This window comes from Corvus cornix, chromosome 9 (assembly GCF_000738735.6).
Source record: "Corvus cornix cornix isolate S_Up_H32 chromosome 9, ASM73873v5, whole genome shotgun sequence".
Lineage (NCBI taxonomy): Eukaryota > Metazoa > Chordata > Aves > Passeriformes > Corvidae > Corvus > Corvus cornix.
This window is the reverse complement of record NC_046339.1, coordinates 24,674,000-24,689,704: the sequence shown is the minus strand read 5'-3', so window position 1 is coordinate 24,689,704 and position 15,705 is coordinate 24,674,000. Positions and strand designations below refer to the sequence as shown.

The window sequence follows — 15,705 nt, the reverse complement described above, 5'->3', positions numbered from 1 at the left end:
AGGCCAGGTAGTTCAAAAAGTATGGAAAACTCTAGGGAACACTGACAAATTTAAATCGGCTTTTAAGACCCAGAGTCTCCAGGCCTCTTTAAAAAGAAGATTTAGATTCTCTTTGAAAACTTTTGAAATTTTGATGAGAAACCTCTGGAAAACGTTTCTCTGTACAACCCTTGTACTGCAGTTTTTTCAGTGTGTGTACTCAGTCTAAAACTCTTTTTGCTTTTACTGGTGCTTGAGAAGTGTTCACCTGTTCCATCCCAGGCCAGCACACAGGTATTTTCACAGCATGTCATTGGTCTGCTCAGAGAAAACAGCAAAGAGCTATAGCCTTGTTCCATAATGGAGGATTTTTAAAATAAAGCTATCAAAGTCACCTTGTGACTGCATCCTAAGGTATGCTTATTGTGCTCCTGTTATCCTGTGCAGTCTCTAGCAGCTGCCAAGCCTCTGTTTTACTGGGAAGAGCAAAGGTTGAGATGTGTGAACCGGAGGTGTGACGTTTCTGCTATTTTTTTGTGGTTTTACCATCCTCCTCCCATTTAGTTCTGACTTCAAGGTGGGTACAGTCAGTGTCCCCATGCCTCAGGCTCTGTAATAGTGGGGCTAATAAAAAAATAGCAGATCTTATAGAACCTGTCGCATATCTTAGTGAAGTCCTGGGTTCTTTGGGGTGTTCTGTGAAAAATTCAAAACCAAACAAATTAATGCTGGCAACTAAAGCAATGACAAAATCAAGGTAGCCAAATCGTTTGTGTGAGTGAGGCTGAGGGGAAAGGGCGGGCTCGGGCTCGGCTCCTCTCGGCCCCGCTCGGGCTCGTTTCGGTTCGGGCTCGGACAAAGACTCGGCAGGCTCTGGCTCGTGCCCGGCTCGGGGCGCTTGGGCTCGTGTTCGGTTCGCCTCGGGCTCGTTTCGGCTTAGGTTCGCATCTGCTCGGGCTGGGCTCGAGTCGGGCTCGGCTCGGCTCCGGCTCAACTCGGCTCGGGCTCGGCTCGGGCTCGCGTTCGCCTCGGGCCGTCACCCTCCGCGGCCCGCGAAGGCCGCGCCCTGCCCCGCGCGTGCGCACAGCGGGCGCCGTCCCGCACGCGGGTGGCGTGCGGCGGCGCAGGCGCGGTGGGGCGGCAGCGGGGGTTCGGCGCCGGCCGGTTCGCTGGGCCCGCCCCGCTACCCCCGGCCCCCGCCCGCCGCGCGCCCGCCATGAGCCCGCGCCCGCCGGCCTGAGGCGCCGCCGGTGCCGGAGCGCTCCGCCAAGATGGCGTGTGTGCTGGAGGCGCCGCTCCGCATGAGCGTCCTCTCGGTGAGTGCCGCGGGCCGGGCCCCGCCTGACCTTGGCCCCCGCCGGGCCCCGCTGTCCGGCGGCGCCGGGAGCGGCCGTGGGGCTGCGCCGGGGGCGGTGCGGGCGGCGGGGCCGCGCTCCTTCCCTGTGCTCCCCGCGCCGCAACTTCTCCCGGCGCGGGTTTTCGCTCTACGAGGAGCCCGTTCCGTGGTTGCGGAGGCACCGGCGCTCTGGACGTGTCGTTCGCTGCTGACACGGCTCGGGCTCGCCGGCCCCGGGCAGCGGCTGCTCGGCACGCGGAGGGCCCTGGCGCTGCCGGCGCTGCCCTTGCTCGGGGGCTGCGGAGCAGGGCAGGGGCTCCCAGGTGCGCTCGCAGCCCGCCCCGGAGCGGGGGCTGTGCCGGTGCCGGAACCGGGGCTCTCTCCTCGCGGCGTCCCGGCTCCTGCGACAGGGAGGAGCCGCCGTGCTGCGGGAGCCTCTGACAGCCACCTTCCCTTCCCCGGGGACGGCCTAGGGCGCACAGCGATCCTGCTGCATCGCACGGGTGCTGGGAGTAGCGATGCAAAAGGTGCAGCCCGCGTGCTGCGGCAAGAGCTGAGGGTTGGCGCTTCTCCTTCTGTTCCCTGAAAAATTCATGTTGCTTAAGAGATCCGTGAAACTGATCATGTCGATAAATTCTTTTTTTGGGGGACTTCCTGCATGTGAATGTCCTTTTACATATTGCGGACCTCGTAGCTGATGGGATGGAAGCCAGGATATTTTAGAAACAGAAAGCTGCGGGATCTTTGAAGTCTAGAAGAGTTCTACGTGTAAATACATAGGTCAGATAGGTAAAAGTCTGTTGCAGTTCTCAAAAATACTGTCTTTGGTTACACGGTGGAAGTGTATCTGTAGGATTTACGTGGCATAATTTAATAGTGTTCCTGGAGACAAAGGAGCCTTGCTGCCTCTAGATGATTCTTCTCTGTGATGTGAGACCACAGGCAAGAAGCTGCTGGTGCCTCTTGACATCGGGGTGGGAAAGCAGGAGTAGACTCAGCCCGGAGCAGATACTTGTTAAAGCAAGGAAGAGTTTTCAATTCCCTTAGAGCTCTCAAGGAAAAGTCATAAAGTTAGCTTAATGAACATAAGCTTAATGAAAAGAGAGCTGGTGAAAAGGAAAAAAAAAAAAAAAAAAGAAGGTGAGATAATGGAAACACTCCCTGGCACGTGTTCGTGAGAACCTGGAGGGAAAATTCCCTTTCTCTTTCCCAGCCTTGTATTTTGGAATGCTTGCCATCTCCGACTTTGGATCTTCTCAAAAGGAATAACAAATCAGTGGTGCATAAGTGTGTAGCTTACAAGCATGGTCCTGTTGCCGAGAAGAGAATTTGCTTTGTCTTATACAGCTCTATGGGAATGTTGTGGGGAATACTGTGCTGCTGTTTCATTGAAGGTGTGTGGCACAGGCTCTGAAATGTAGGTATGTTGTGACTAAGTTACAGAAAAATGTCTTGTTAGGAGCTTCCTTCTTCTGGAGAGCTTGTTTGCGGGTAGGGTTCTTGAGCAACATAAACTGCTCTTTGAAACTTTTTCTTCCAGGAATTAATTTTTATCCTATATAGTAATTAAATGTAACAAAATTGCGATTCAAGGCAGGCTGATAACTGAAGTTCATAAATAGCTCTCTGTTAACTTGCTTTGACACTTACCATGTTGTTATCTACGTTATGCACCTCATCTTCTCTAGATTATGCTTGAACACAGGGTTATCTTTGTGTGATGTTGCCCAGCAGTAACACACTGCACATTTATGTGGGTTCCCTGCCTCTTGCCTGGGCGGTTTTGTAGACTTGCTGCTGCATGAGCCACTGTATGAATTGATATAAATTATTGCCATTGTTTGTTCTCTCTCTGCAGGAGGTCACAGCCAGTAGCCGCCACTATGTCGATAGATTGTTTGACCTCGATCCCCAAAAAGTCCTGCAAGGTGTCATGTAAGTCATTGAAACACTCTTGGGCTCTTGCTTGTGCATAGGCCAGGTGTACTTGATCTTACTAGAGTGATAGGTCAAGGGCAAGAAGCTCTTCCTATGGTTTCTTTGAGAAATGTAGTTGGCAAATCTTAACACAAATATGTCAGTATTGATATAGAGATAGTATTGATATAGACTCTCTCTCTGTAGTGCATATGGTTCATAACACAGCCTCCCAGTTGCCAGAAATGAGGTTAAACATTCTGTGAGCACTGAAATTCTTTTCAGATATATTTCTGCCTTTTGGCCGCATTTTGCTTCTCTTCCAGGTCTGTTGAGACTCTTTTACTGCACTGCCAAGTCAGTGTACCTGCCTCTTACTCCTTCTCCTGCTGCCATGCCTGCGTGCTGGCTTTGAGTTTTTTAATGCTTGGCTTCTGTCTCCCCGTGGGAACTGCAAGCTGCAAGAGAATGGTTCCACAGAACTGAATTTGGATGCAAGTTATATTTCCGTACTTCTGTTTCATGCCAGTGGTCAGGGTAGTGACTGAGAGAGTGAGTCAAGGAGCAGGAGTGAAACTGCTGCGAGGCTCTGGTTGTTCCCTTGCTGTCCTTGGGCCATGAGCTTTCCACTAGAATCACTTTTCCAGCGAAGTGGCAAGCGAGACCTTGCCCAGGACGGACTTTGGTGGTGAAACCAGACCAGTTTGGGCTTACCAGTAGGTTGCTGGCTGTGACTGTCTACTAAAACACCAGGAGAAGTCAGAGGAACAAGTGGATCAAAAAGCTGAGAATGTTGGTTGTGTTACTTAGCACAACCTGAGTGAGAGTTTCCCAGTGGCAGATGAAAACAGTTATTCCAGATGTCCAGGGGCAACATCTCAGTGTCCCTTTAAAATACATGAAGAACCCAAAACTGACCTGGGAGCTTTCTTGGCTGGAATACCCCCTCACCTGTATAAGAACTTCTGATACCCTGCTGTAACTATGTACAGGTCCCTAAGTCTGCTCTAGAGGAGTCTGGCTTTGCTTCCACCCCTTGGCCTTTGTAGTCCCCTCCTCAAAAGGGTGGTGGGGTGGTCCTGGGGAAGGACGTGTCTCATCCAGTGTCCCAGTGGGGTGACTGAGCCCCTCTTTTCTCCCAGGCAGATGCTCTGAGCCATGGCTGGCACTCCGTCCCTGCTCTCCTTCCTTTTCAAAGGACTGGAGCCCACAACCCTTGGTAATCCCTTCCCTATCTTTTGATATGTTACTCATCTTTTGAAGTATAACTGGTCTCCCAGAAACAGGAGTTTGAGGCAGCATCTTTGTCTCAGATAACATCTGAAATTCTTCATCTTGTCTGTGGGTGTCAGTGGATTCTATGCTGAGATCCTTTTCTTGTATTTAAACACAAGAAAATACCAATTTATTTCACAATATCTCTCACAGGGCAGATTTGGATGGTAAAACTGTATTTGTGATGCTCTGGCTGAAATCTTAATTGTGAGAGTATCTTTACTGAGTCTGAGCCAGTCCTATGTGGCAGATGTGTTGTTTTTGAAATATTGGTGGGTGGGTATGTTACAGTCCATTTTAGAAAAATTGATATAAAAGATAGAATAAGACTATAAAAATATATATAAAAGATGGAATTTAGAGTAGTGTATATATGAAAAATTTCTGTCAGTCCAGGATTCCTTTTGGGTAGAAAAATACTGCTTTGTCCTTCTTTCTTTGATTTCAGGGTATATGCAGAGGTGTTGAAGTTGGAACGAGCTGGTATTTGGGGTGGACTAGGAAAGAATTAAAGTTTTTCCAGGAGTGCCTGTCAGAACCTTTACCAGATCTGCTGCATCCTTTGCAGAAAATCTTTGTTTCCTAAGATGTGCTGTTTTTTCCCTGCATCCTGGCTGGAAATACTGATGACCTAGATTTTTATTTTGATTGATGGAACTGTATGAATATCAAGAATGAGAAAATGGGCTGTTGTAAGAGGCTTTGTTTCTGCAGATTGTCTTCAGTTACCATAGTCCTGTTTTTCATATGCTTGAATGAATAACTTGGGCTTGGGGCTTTTTTTCATTGCGTCTTTGTAATTTTAATGAAACCCAACTTCTGAATGAGCTTTGATAAAGGTAAAATGTACCTAAATGCTTCTTGAACTTGAAAATCATGCCAGTCCAGTTTTCATCTTGTAACTTGAGAAAGCTTTAATTACATATTCTGAAAGCATTTAGATGATTAAAATCTCTTTTTTTCCCTTTCTTTCCCATGAATTTTCAGAGAGGTGGTATTTAGAGTTTTCTATGTCCAGACAATAAAGCTTTACCTGGTTAGGAGCTTTTTTATTTTTCTTCTACTGGGAAATCAGAAACCATTTCCTTCTTGTCCAGTACTGCTGCATGTGGGTCTATTGATCTTATTTCAAAATGTCAAGTTTCCTGCAGAACAACTGTTCACATCATTTCTGTCCTGCTCATGTGGATATTGATAGTGGGTAGGAAGGGGAGAATTGTGAGTACCTGCCACTAAATCCTGAATTTCTGTTCAGGATTTGAAAAGTTGAGATGACTACTGCCTTTTTTACTGTACCTGGTAGTGAACTAAAGTGTTCAAAGCCCATCTCCATACCCACATCTGTGTGGCAGTGTGTGTTTTTACCTTCTGCTTACTGTCTTTGTAGATGAGCAAGGTTAATGTAGTGGTTCCCTTCTGTAAACATGAACTCTATATTGTGGCCATGCTTATGCTTGCGAGGTCTTTTCAGGTTTGCTTTGTATCTCCTTAGGTGCTCCTGTGACCCTTTCCTCTTGCTGTTGTAGAGCTCAGGTTTTCTCCAGCGTGCTCTAAGTGCGTTCTGCAAGGTCAGCACTGATGTCAGGTGTGCAGCTCGTGTTGGCAGTGCTTGCACTGCCTCACACAGACACTGCAGGGCATTAAATGCTGTGGTCTCTCAGAGGTTCTCTTCAACGTTTTGCTGTTACTGGCAGAGGAGCAGAACAGAAGTGGCTCTGTAAATTTCTGTGTTTTTGTGACAGCTTCATTTGTCCCAAGGTGGTTGCTGCAACATCATCTTGTGCTCTGCAGTATTTATTTATTTTTTTAAAAGCATTTCTGCATTGTCATCCTTAGACTGTCATTTGCTTTTCACCTGCTGTTAAGCTCAGGACCACATTGTTCAGATGCAAGACTGATACCTGTTTTTATCCTCTAATTTATTTGCTGGCTGGGGGCTTCTTTGAGAGACATTTTATCATGCTTACATTTAGCTTTGTGCCTTCCAAGTGGCAATCTATCATTTTATGGAGAGCTGTGTAATCCCACCTCAAGGCTGGGTTTGAAAGGAGCATCCTTTCTGACAAGCCTGGCTTACTCAAGGTCCCAACTGTTTCTCATCAGGCTGTTCCTCAGCAGTCAGAGGGTGTCATCCTCTAAGACTTGTAGATTACCATCCTTGTAGTGCACTGAGAGGTCCTGTGCTACGGCTGTTCCTGTCCTTTATGTCCAGCAGGAATTAGTAGACAAGCATTTTCCAACCTCACGTGAGCATTTTATTTCTCAGCACAGTGAAAGAAACATCCTATAGAAATGGCACGTGGTCCTCACACAGTGTGTGTTTTGCATCCAACTTTTTTTATTTTTCTGGTTTGGGTCTGTAATAAGTGTTCCAGGCACACGTTTAGATGGCTGTGTAATAGTGTCCTGTGTTCTCAGCTATGGCTGTCGGAGGGATCATCAGTGCAGTGTTCACACATGCCCACTGCAAAAACTCTGTGAAATATGAGAGGCAACTTCATGAAGTGGGAAGAGAGGAAATTCCCATCTCAGTTCTAATGGAGCAACAGGTACCCCCCTTCAGACAGTTGTGAAGAGGCTACTTCTGCTTCTTGTTCTTATCTGTTAAACAAACCTTCTGTAACGCTAACTGATGAACACTTGTTTCCACATTTTGCATCCCAAACAGCTGCATGACATTTTCAGTCTCAGTGGGCACTTCTGAACCTCGGTTTTCTGCAGGAGCTGTTTTGGTTTTGTGCATATTCCATTGGCCCTGTGGAAACAGAGCAGTCCTTGGAGGGTTGTTCTGTCATAGTTTGCCCCTGTACGTTTTTGGTCAGTTCTGTTGTCTCCTAGACAGTACACTGTAGTAAATGCATATCCCGCATGAAACTTGGAGGTGTGGTTGGCTAACAACAAGTGATGTAATTTTCCGAAGCATTGTTTTTGTGCAGAGTCATTCATGTGTTGAGGGAAGAGGCTCCTCAGTCCCTCATTGGTGCTTTGTGAACTGCAGGATGGGCTCTTTGTGGCTTGGAGCTGGGAAGCTGCAGAATCTGACAGAAATTGGAGCAGGTTTAGGTGGTGCTGGGAGCACTGCTCCATTTGTTGGTTTTTCCCTTTCCAGAGGTGAGCTGTGAAGGAAGGCTTTTCAGAGGGAGAGAAGGAACTGAAAGGCTTAAACATCTGAGAATTAACCAATGCTCTGTGCAGAGGGTCTTTCAGTGCAGTGGTTTTTCTAGTCAGGTGGAAGGATGGTATAGACAGAGGGAAGAGAGGGAGATGCACTTCAGTGCAAGTGTATTCCTGTCACAGAGAAAAGGTACTCACACTTCTGTGCTTTTTTTATAATGCAGCAAAAGGTGCATATGCAGAATAGCTTTTTTTGGCAATAAGTTGTTACGTGTTGTAACTCCTGGTCTAATATTTAGAGGTGGGCTAAACTTCAGGTGTACCTATGACATTTGGCCAGCAATTTCACCCTTACAGGGATGTTTAATATTTCAAGCCTTGCAGTTACTGCTCTGAACTCATGAGAGAATGATGGTTATTGACTCTCTTTCGCTGCTGCCTTTGAGATGGCTGTGAAGCCGCTTTTCTCCAAAACCCTCTGTTGATACCACCCTCAGCACGGTGATACTGTTGCTGCGATGATTTCAGGCTTGGAGTCAGATGAGGGAGGAGGAGCAGCCTCTGTCAGACTGGCTGATGGAGCTGGAGAGAAGGGGGCGAGCATTGGTCGCAGGAGTCCTGAGGTGGGACTCAGTAACAGACCTCAGGCTGAGCACAGCTGAACACTACATGGCCATTCAGAGTTTACCTTGCCCTTATTAATCTGTTACACAAAGGCAGTGGCTGCCTGCCTGCAGGGGAGGGCACATGCAGCAGGCAGCTGAGGGAGAAATAGTTCTGCCCTTTGGGGGTGTGGGGGGTGTTGTCAAGACTGAACTCGGAGGTTGGGCCTGAGGGATGTGTGCCACAGAGCCAGCAAGGCTGCTGAGTTTGTGATTCTTCGTATTTGGCATTGGGAGTTTTTGGTTCCAAGCTGCCAGTTTGCACTGATTGGAATCAGTATTAAAAAAAGTTGAATTTAGTGGCTTTCCAAGAGAAGCTCATTTTCCATCTGCAATATGGAACATTGATGCTAATGCCCTGTGAAGGGTTGGCATTTCTAATAACATGCAAAGGACAGAACTCTCTTTACCAATTAATTTGTGTACCAGATGATTCAGCTGACTTTAGTGTGTATGCTGTGGTGCTGGTGCTGAACTGATAATGTCAATTGTTGAGATGCTGTTCTTTGGGGATTGTAGCAGGAAGGCTAGCTCATTGAATTACTTGCTAAAATATACTTCAAACAGGCATTATCTGAAATGTCCAGGAACTCCAGAATGTGAGAGTTTATGGGCCTACAGATATTAGGGGATTTCTGTTCTAATGAGAATTTAGTAACGCCCATTTGAAAAAGGGAATTTAGACATGACTAGGCCAGTGCAGTATCTTAGCCCTGATGGCTATTTGGAGATAAAAATCAGAGGTTTTGCTTCATATCAGAAGGACTTTAGATTATTACAATCTAATGGGTAGTAGCTATGTTAAATTAATAGGGTCTGGTGATCCTTTGGTGGTTGCTGGCCTAAGGTGCAGTGGACAGTGTCAAACAATATTCCAAGGTCACATCTAGAACAGCCAGGTGCATGCTGCAAGGCCATTTTAAGCTATTTTCCTGTACTGAATGAAGCTTAAAACTTCTTCATGTGGATCACTTGTCGTGGACAATATTCTGTAGATAAAGAGTGGTGGGCTTAAAATGGGACAATGGACTTTAAATAAAAGGGACAGTGAATGAAGAATAGTGCAGTAAAAATGTAGTGTTACAGGTATCTCTTGGTTTAATGAAATTTCATTTAATTTTAGCTTAAGCTGTGGGATGCACTGCTAAATGCTGAAGGCAGTCCTTCATACTGGGAAGTGAAATATCCTTGGCAGGGAGATAGAGACATAAAAACCCAAGGTACCACAGTTACCTGTATTTGATATTTTGGGTCATTCATGTGAAGCAGCAGTGGTGGAGCTGCTCTTCTCATGTGGTTTGGCTGTTTCAGGACAGTTGTGAAGTGTTTTGCTGATCTGTCATCACAGAGCAGGGATTTTCTGAGTGAGGATTTGTGAGAGTTCTGCTGAGCTGCAGCTGTTTTGCCCACACCTCTTTTGGGATAATTCTTTACTGTTAGGACCTAGTGTGGTTAAATAGCAGAGATTGATGCTGAAATTGAAATGCTGGTAGCACGGAGCTCTCTCGAGCTATGGTTTTTGTGGTTTTGTTGGTTTTGGTTTTTTAGTTTATAAAGGTTATATAATAAAAGTTAGCTAAACTCCCATCCTCCACTAATTTCAAGCCCTTTAAATTTGGGTTACATTGTTTTTAAGGCTGAGTGAGGCAAATTGTCTATCCATTACTGATCTTGTGTAACTTGTAGCACAATATCCAGACTTAGTACAAAGGATGAGGCAATAAAACATACTTGGGAGAGGTGGGAGAAGTAGCAGCTCCCTTTTGCCAGTCCAGGTAGAGACTGCAAAGGAACTTGAGTTGAAACTGCAGCCAAAGACATGGAGACCTGACGTTGTTAAGCTTGATCAGAAGGGCAGCACGTGATGTAAACTCCGATGTGGAAGTGAAGGTTTGGTATGAGAGGTTTCTGCAGTCTGTCACACACAGCGAGAGGAGCACTGGAAAACAGGATAAATTCAGGCTAGGAGCAAGCTATCAATATCTAACTACAGGTATGGGTCACTGAAACACTTCCCTTTCTGTTTGGTAGACTTTCTTTGGCAGGAAAACTTACGACACAGTAAGTTGCCTCTCCAGAGAGGATACTTGAGATAGGAGTTCAAGCATTCTCAGTGGCATTGTGATATGGAGGAGTTGGGTTAAATGATCACTTTTAGCGTTATGTGTGTTAAATTCTCCTGTTCTGTGATGCTGTAATTATAGCCAGGTGCTATTTTTCTACAGCACTTTGATTTTATGCACTGAGACTACAAAATTAAGATGGAGAACAACCATGGATTGAGGAGCTTTTGTTTAAATATTGTTTGTTTAGTTTGCACGGTGTGTTGATTGTGTCACAGTTTCCAAGTGTTAAAATTCAAAGGAGTTGAGTAACGCTGTCTTGATGTGCTGCTTTGTTCTCTCCTGTAAAATCATCTTTTTCATTGCATCAACTGATATTTTTGAATGGGATTAGAAATCTTGAAACTTTGCTTCCCAACTTGATGATTAACCTTAAAAATAAGCTGATTTAGGACTTCTGTGGTTTGCTTGAGTTGGCAGGAGTTTGTAACATTTTATTCACTTGATTGGACCAGGAATCATGTTAGTACACTCTGCTTACTAAAGGAGTAGAAAACAGCTTCAAGCCATCTTAGTATCCATGTTAGAAATTAATTCTGTGACAGTATGGATGGACATATTTTAGCATGCAAAACTGGTCATTAATTCCTGATGTTATTTTGCATCTGTCTACAAAAATGGGAGAGCGGAGGGAAGGGAGCAGGAGGAGGAGACAAAAGCTGTAGGAAGCATAATTGTCCAAACTTAGCTCCTCCTCAGTGGGCTTCTGGCTGTAGTGCAGCCAGTGCAGGTGCCATTTGCTTCTATGATCCTGAAACTTAGAAACTCTCCTGGAGTTGGGGCAGCTGGTTTTTGTCTGAGCTGTGTCCCTGTATCAGCTGCCAGTACCTCGGCTTTTTAGAAGGTTGTATTTTGAGTTTTTGAAACCTTTGAGAATGCTGCTTTGCATCACTCTATTGTTGGTGACTTTGGGCAGCCCCTGGTAGAGAAATCTCCAGCCCTGATAGTGCTTTGTGTTGGGAGCTTCCTCTGGCTGTGTAACTGGCTCAGAAGCTCTGTGAACTGTTTCATACTAAAAGTGAAAGCGTTGGCTGGAGGTGCCCAGGGCTACTTTTCCTTCTGTGATTGTTCAGCTCATGTTTGATACCCTCCTCTGTCTAGGAACCCCTGAGATATGGCTCCTTGCTGTTTTCAAAAGCCATAAGATGAGGAAATGTCATGCAGGCTGTTTATTTCCTCTTCTTCTGTGGAGTTCCTGTGGCTGCTTCCTCAAGTCACTCTGGTTTGTTTCAAGATCTTTTGTATTGCTTTGGTGGAAGGTGACGTAGGAAAGTGCCCGGGCTTCCTAACAGAATTCTACAGTTTGTTCTGTTTGTGCTTGATTTACTGTATTTAAAGATGGAGGTAGAACCAAATTGCCCCGTGGGTGTCCTTGTATCCATGCTGCTTTCTCAGGGTTTCTTTTGCAGGAGAGATGCAGGTATGGGGACTCACTGGGGATGCTGTGAAAGTCGCTTCTTTCTCAGCTGGGACCTGAGCTCACTCTTCTGTTGCATTGGGATTTTATCCCGTGGAAGGAGTCCCGAATTTAGAACTGACCTCATGAAGATGTTGAACTTCAGTAACTTCTGTGTAGGATGAAGGTCAGCGCCTCAGCTTCTTTCTGCAATAGTAATTTTCATTGACTGCTAATTTTCTCAGGGTGTAGACATTTAATAATATTTTTTTATTGGTTAAGAATCATTGAAACTGGTCTTTTACTCACAAACTGTTATATTTAATATTGCTTCTTGCTTATCTGAAGTGGCTATATCTGGTGCCTTTAAGTAATTACACATTAAATATCAGAATAAAACCAGAACTTCATACACAGGTGGCAGATTAGTTCCTCTCGTAACTCTTCTCAAGCTGTATTTAGATGGAAATTAGATTTTTCTTTAGTTTAATGTACTCCTAAAATATTTTAAACACTCATGCTCTGTTCAAATACTAGCATGCATTGCACTTTATTTATAGCTAATTAATTGAACTGGTTGCTTTTGGGTTGCAATGTTCCAAAACATTGCTAGAGCTGATAAACATCACCTGATAATTTTTTTCTGCTTTTCTCAAGTTTGTAGGAAGAAAATCAGTCTTGCTGCTCTTCTAGTCTCTAGGTTGTTTCATAACTTAAAGCTGAGTGGTCACAGGGCTGAACTGATAAAATGGTATTTTTATTTCTTTAAGAAGCAATAAGAGATTGAAAAAGCTGGTTTAGCACTTCAGGAAGCAATATTCCCAAGCACTTAGCTAGGATCTCGGCAGTATTTTATTGTTGGCAGCCTGTGTTACTCCTCCTTGCAGGTTTTTTTAATGTAAATTACTTAATTGCACTATAGTAAATGTCAGCATAAGTATCAGGTTTTAAGTCTATACATTAAATTGATTGTAATTCAAGTTATTTTGTTAAATGATTCGGAATTTAGTCTCAATCTAAACTATAAGATTTAATATTCAGGATATTAAAAAAAAACAAACCAAAAACCCATCCAACCTCGAATGCATCTTAAGGGCTCTGTTTTATGGAGCTTCAGATTTGTCTTTTGGCTCTCCACAGTTGCAGTCCTGAGCTGAGAAACTCAGTAGTGCTGAGGTGTTCTGGGTGCAGGTGCCCAGTCTGAGTTTCTCTTGGGAGGCTGCTCTGGCTGTGCTGGTGCCTGGCAGCAGGCTCATAACCTGCTGGAGAGCTTGGAGCTGGGAATTGGAAAGGCTGCATCTCCCTCTGGATCATGGTGCTGTCAAAGGTTAGGCCTGGAGTCACCACAGATGAGTTGTTCTGCTGAAGTTCTCATCTCCCTGTAACTGCATTGTTCCTGCTGTTCCCTCCTTCCTCATGCCAAGGACTCCTTTGCACAGAGGAAATGGGAGCAGGGTGCCTGACATTTGGAAATAAAGTGGGTGTTAGTTTTGGACTCAGTTTCTGAAGTTTGTTACCTCTTGTACAAGATAGTGATCTTTGCTGCTTTTTTTTTCCTTGGATGAATCTCACGATGTCTTGGATCTGAAATCAGTCAAGCTTGAACTCGTTGGAGGTGGTGTTCTCAAATAAGGGAGTCACCCTCAGTTTTTCCAAGGTTTATGATTCACCAGGGACCTGGTAGTCTAGAACAGCATGTGATAGTTCCTTACTTCCTAGGGAATTAGGTTTCCTTATCAGGAAAACCTCTATAAAATGTCATATGGAATGACATAATTATTTTTCATAGTACACAAGAGAAGTCTACTACTATTCAACATTGAAATACGGTATTTGAAGGGTGTTCTTGCTTTCCATAGCCACGACTTCCTGTGTACTGAATAGGGTCACTTCTGCAGGTGGCAGCTTGGAAGAGAGAAGTGTGGCAGGGAACTTGGGAATGCCATAATGCACACAGACACGGGGACCTTGGAGTCCTGTCTCTGACAGGTTTTGGTCACCTTACCAATATGAAGGTATTTGACTTGCCTGCAAGTTGAAGTTGGTCAAATGTATATGTGTTGGATTTGTCAGAAATTTCAAGCTTGTGCTGTTTCTTACCTGTCTCACATAACTTTTCTGAGGAACTTTATGAACATGGGATGGAGAAATTAATCTGAATCACTTACAGATCAGGACTGTGCCCTCACTAACCCCCTCCACTTGAGTGTTATGGAACTTGGCCATGCTCCTGACACTTGTGAAAGGGTCTCTAAATCAAATTCTAATAGGCAGTACTTATTAGATGGTTATAAGGTTAACAAACCATTCTGTTATGGGATTGGGCCAGGAGTCACTAAAGTTGGGTAGTGCTTGGTTTCAGTTTTGTTTCGTTTTTTTTTAAACACAAAATATGGTGTAAAATCACCTGAGCAGAGCATGAAAACATCATCAAAATCTGTTTGTTAATTTTCAGAGTGCTTGATTAGTGCCTCCTCTTTAGCTCCCTGAGATGCCTTTGCAGACTGTGGATACGGTGCAGCTTTTCCCATGGCTCTGGTGCCTCAGGGTGGCAGGGAGAGGCAGCCTCTTCAGAAGTCCTGGAGTGGCCTGAGCACTTTAGTACCTGAGCTTAACACATCTGTTGGTGCAATTTTCATTATTGCTCTGAGACATCTGACCATTGCTTCTGCCACTGTTTTGGACTGACTCTTGTATTTCACAAACTTTTAAAAATGACCTTTACTGTGAAGGGTTCAGCATAGAAACCACTGAAATACTGTTTCTGATTTTAGTGACATCTTCAACTCCATTTGTGGAATTTTCAGGGGCTTCCAGCTTAGCCTGTCTCCTGACCTTGCTCTTTCTCCTCTACCTCCTGCCTTGTGGTGTGAAGTTACCCAGCTTAGGGAGACACAACGGGAAGGTGCAGCATGTCCCACTGATGCTGAGCTGCCTGGAGTTGTGCTGGGCTGGCACTTGCTGTTCAGTGATGGCTTCTTGGCTGGGGGATTCCTGACTCTGCTGGATTCAGGTGTGCACAGAACTGCAGCTGAGCTGCTTTTAGTGCTGCTCCCGTGCTGGAGCTCCGAGATCGCAGCCAGACTTGGAGCTAGTTTGGAATTCCTTGAGCACCCTTGTGTATGCAAGGGAGAGCATGTGGAGAAATTCAGGGAGAACAGGCAATTAGCTTTTGCTAATTGAGCTTTATGAAGGTCCTGTTTGTGCCAGTGAGGTGTTGCCTGCCTTGGCTAAGAAGTTTTTTACAACTCTAGTGGAGGGAGTTGTTAAACTTGGGGCACTCTGGACAGCTGCCTGGTGCAGTGAAATCTTTTTCAGAGGGCACCAAAGGACTGTGTGGTGTTCCTGCTGGCCAGGGCAGGTCTTACAGGAGGGGGATGCTCTATGGTTCTTAAAAATTTCAGATAGCCACTGGGAGAGATGGAGAGGCAAGAAAATGTGCTCACTTAAAGCAACCACTGACGCTCCCAAATTATTTGAATAAATTATATGCATAGTGATTAACTTAATCAGTTTTGCTGCTAACACTATAATTCTCTAGTTTTGGTTTTTTGTTGATAAAGAATTACCTGAAGTTGATCTCTCTTCGTTCTTTGCTCTTAAAGGCCCCAACAACTAGAAAGCTTCCTAGAAATGAATCATCTTGATTTTCTGAAACCAGTTCTAAGTTGCAAGCTTGCTTTCAGATTTTCTGGATGTTCATGTATGCTCAGTGTGCTCATTCAAAGAGAAAAAATGAGCAGGTGGTGATCGTTTTTAGGATGCAGTAGCAATTTTCTGAACAAGGATGCAAACTACAGGTTTTCATAGGAATTCTTAGTGTGCACAACCAGTGTCTGCTTTCCAAAGTGCTTCCCATGTTCTGGTACTGCAGTATGAATGCCTGTATGTACTATGTACAGT

The 15,705-nt window shown here is 44.9% G+C and overlaps 1 protein-coding gene across 4 annotated transcripts in view; it reads left to right on the top strand.

Annotated features, from left to right (window-relative positions):
* The first annotated feature begins 1,178 nt into the window (after window positions 1-1,178).
* Window positions 1,179-15,705, top strand: part of ARMC8 (armadillo repeat containing 8) — a 63,633-nt gene continuing 49,106 nt past the window's right edge. For all 4 annotated transcript variants that reach the window (XM_039556843.1, XM_039556844.1, XM_039556842.1 and 1 more), the window contains exons 1-2: window positions 1,179-1,295; window positions 3,174-3,250. In XM_039556843.1, the coding sequence (XP_039412777.1) occupies window positions 1,251-1,295; window positions 3,174-3,250 (122 nt within the window). In that variant the 5' untranslated portion in view covers window positions 1,179-1,250. The remainder of the gene's footprint in view (window positions 1,296-3,173; window positions 3,251-15,705) is intronic.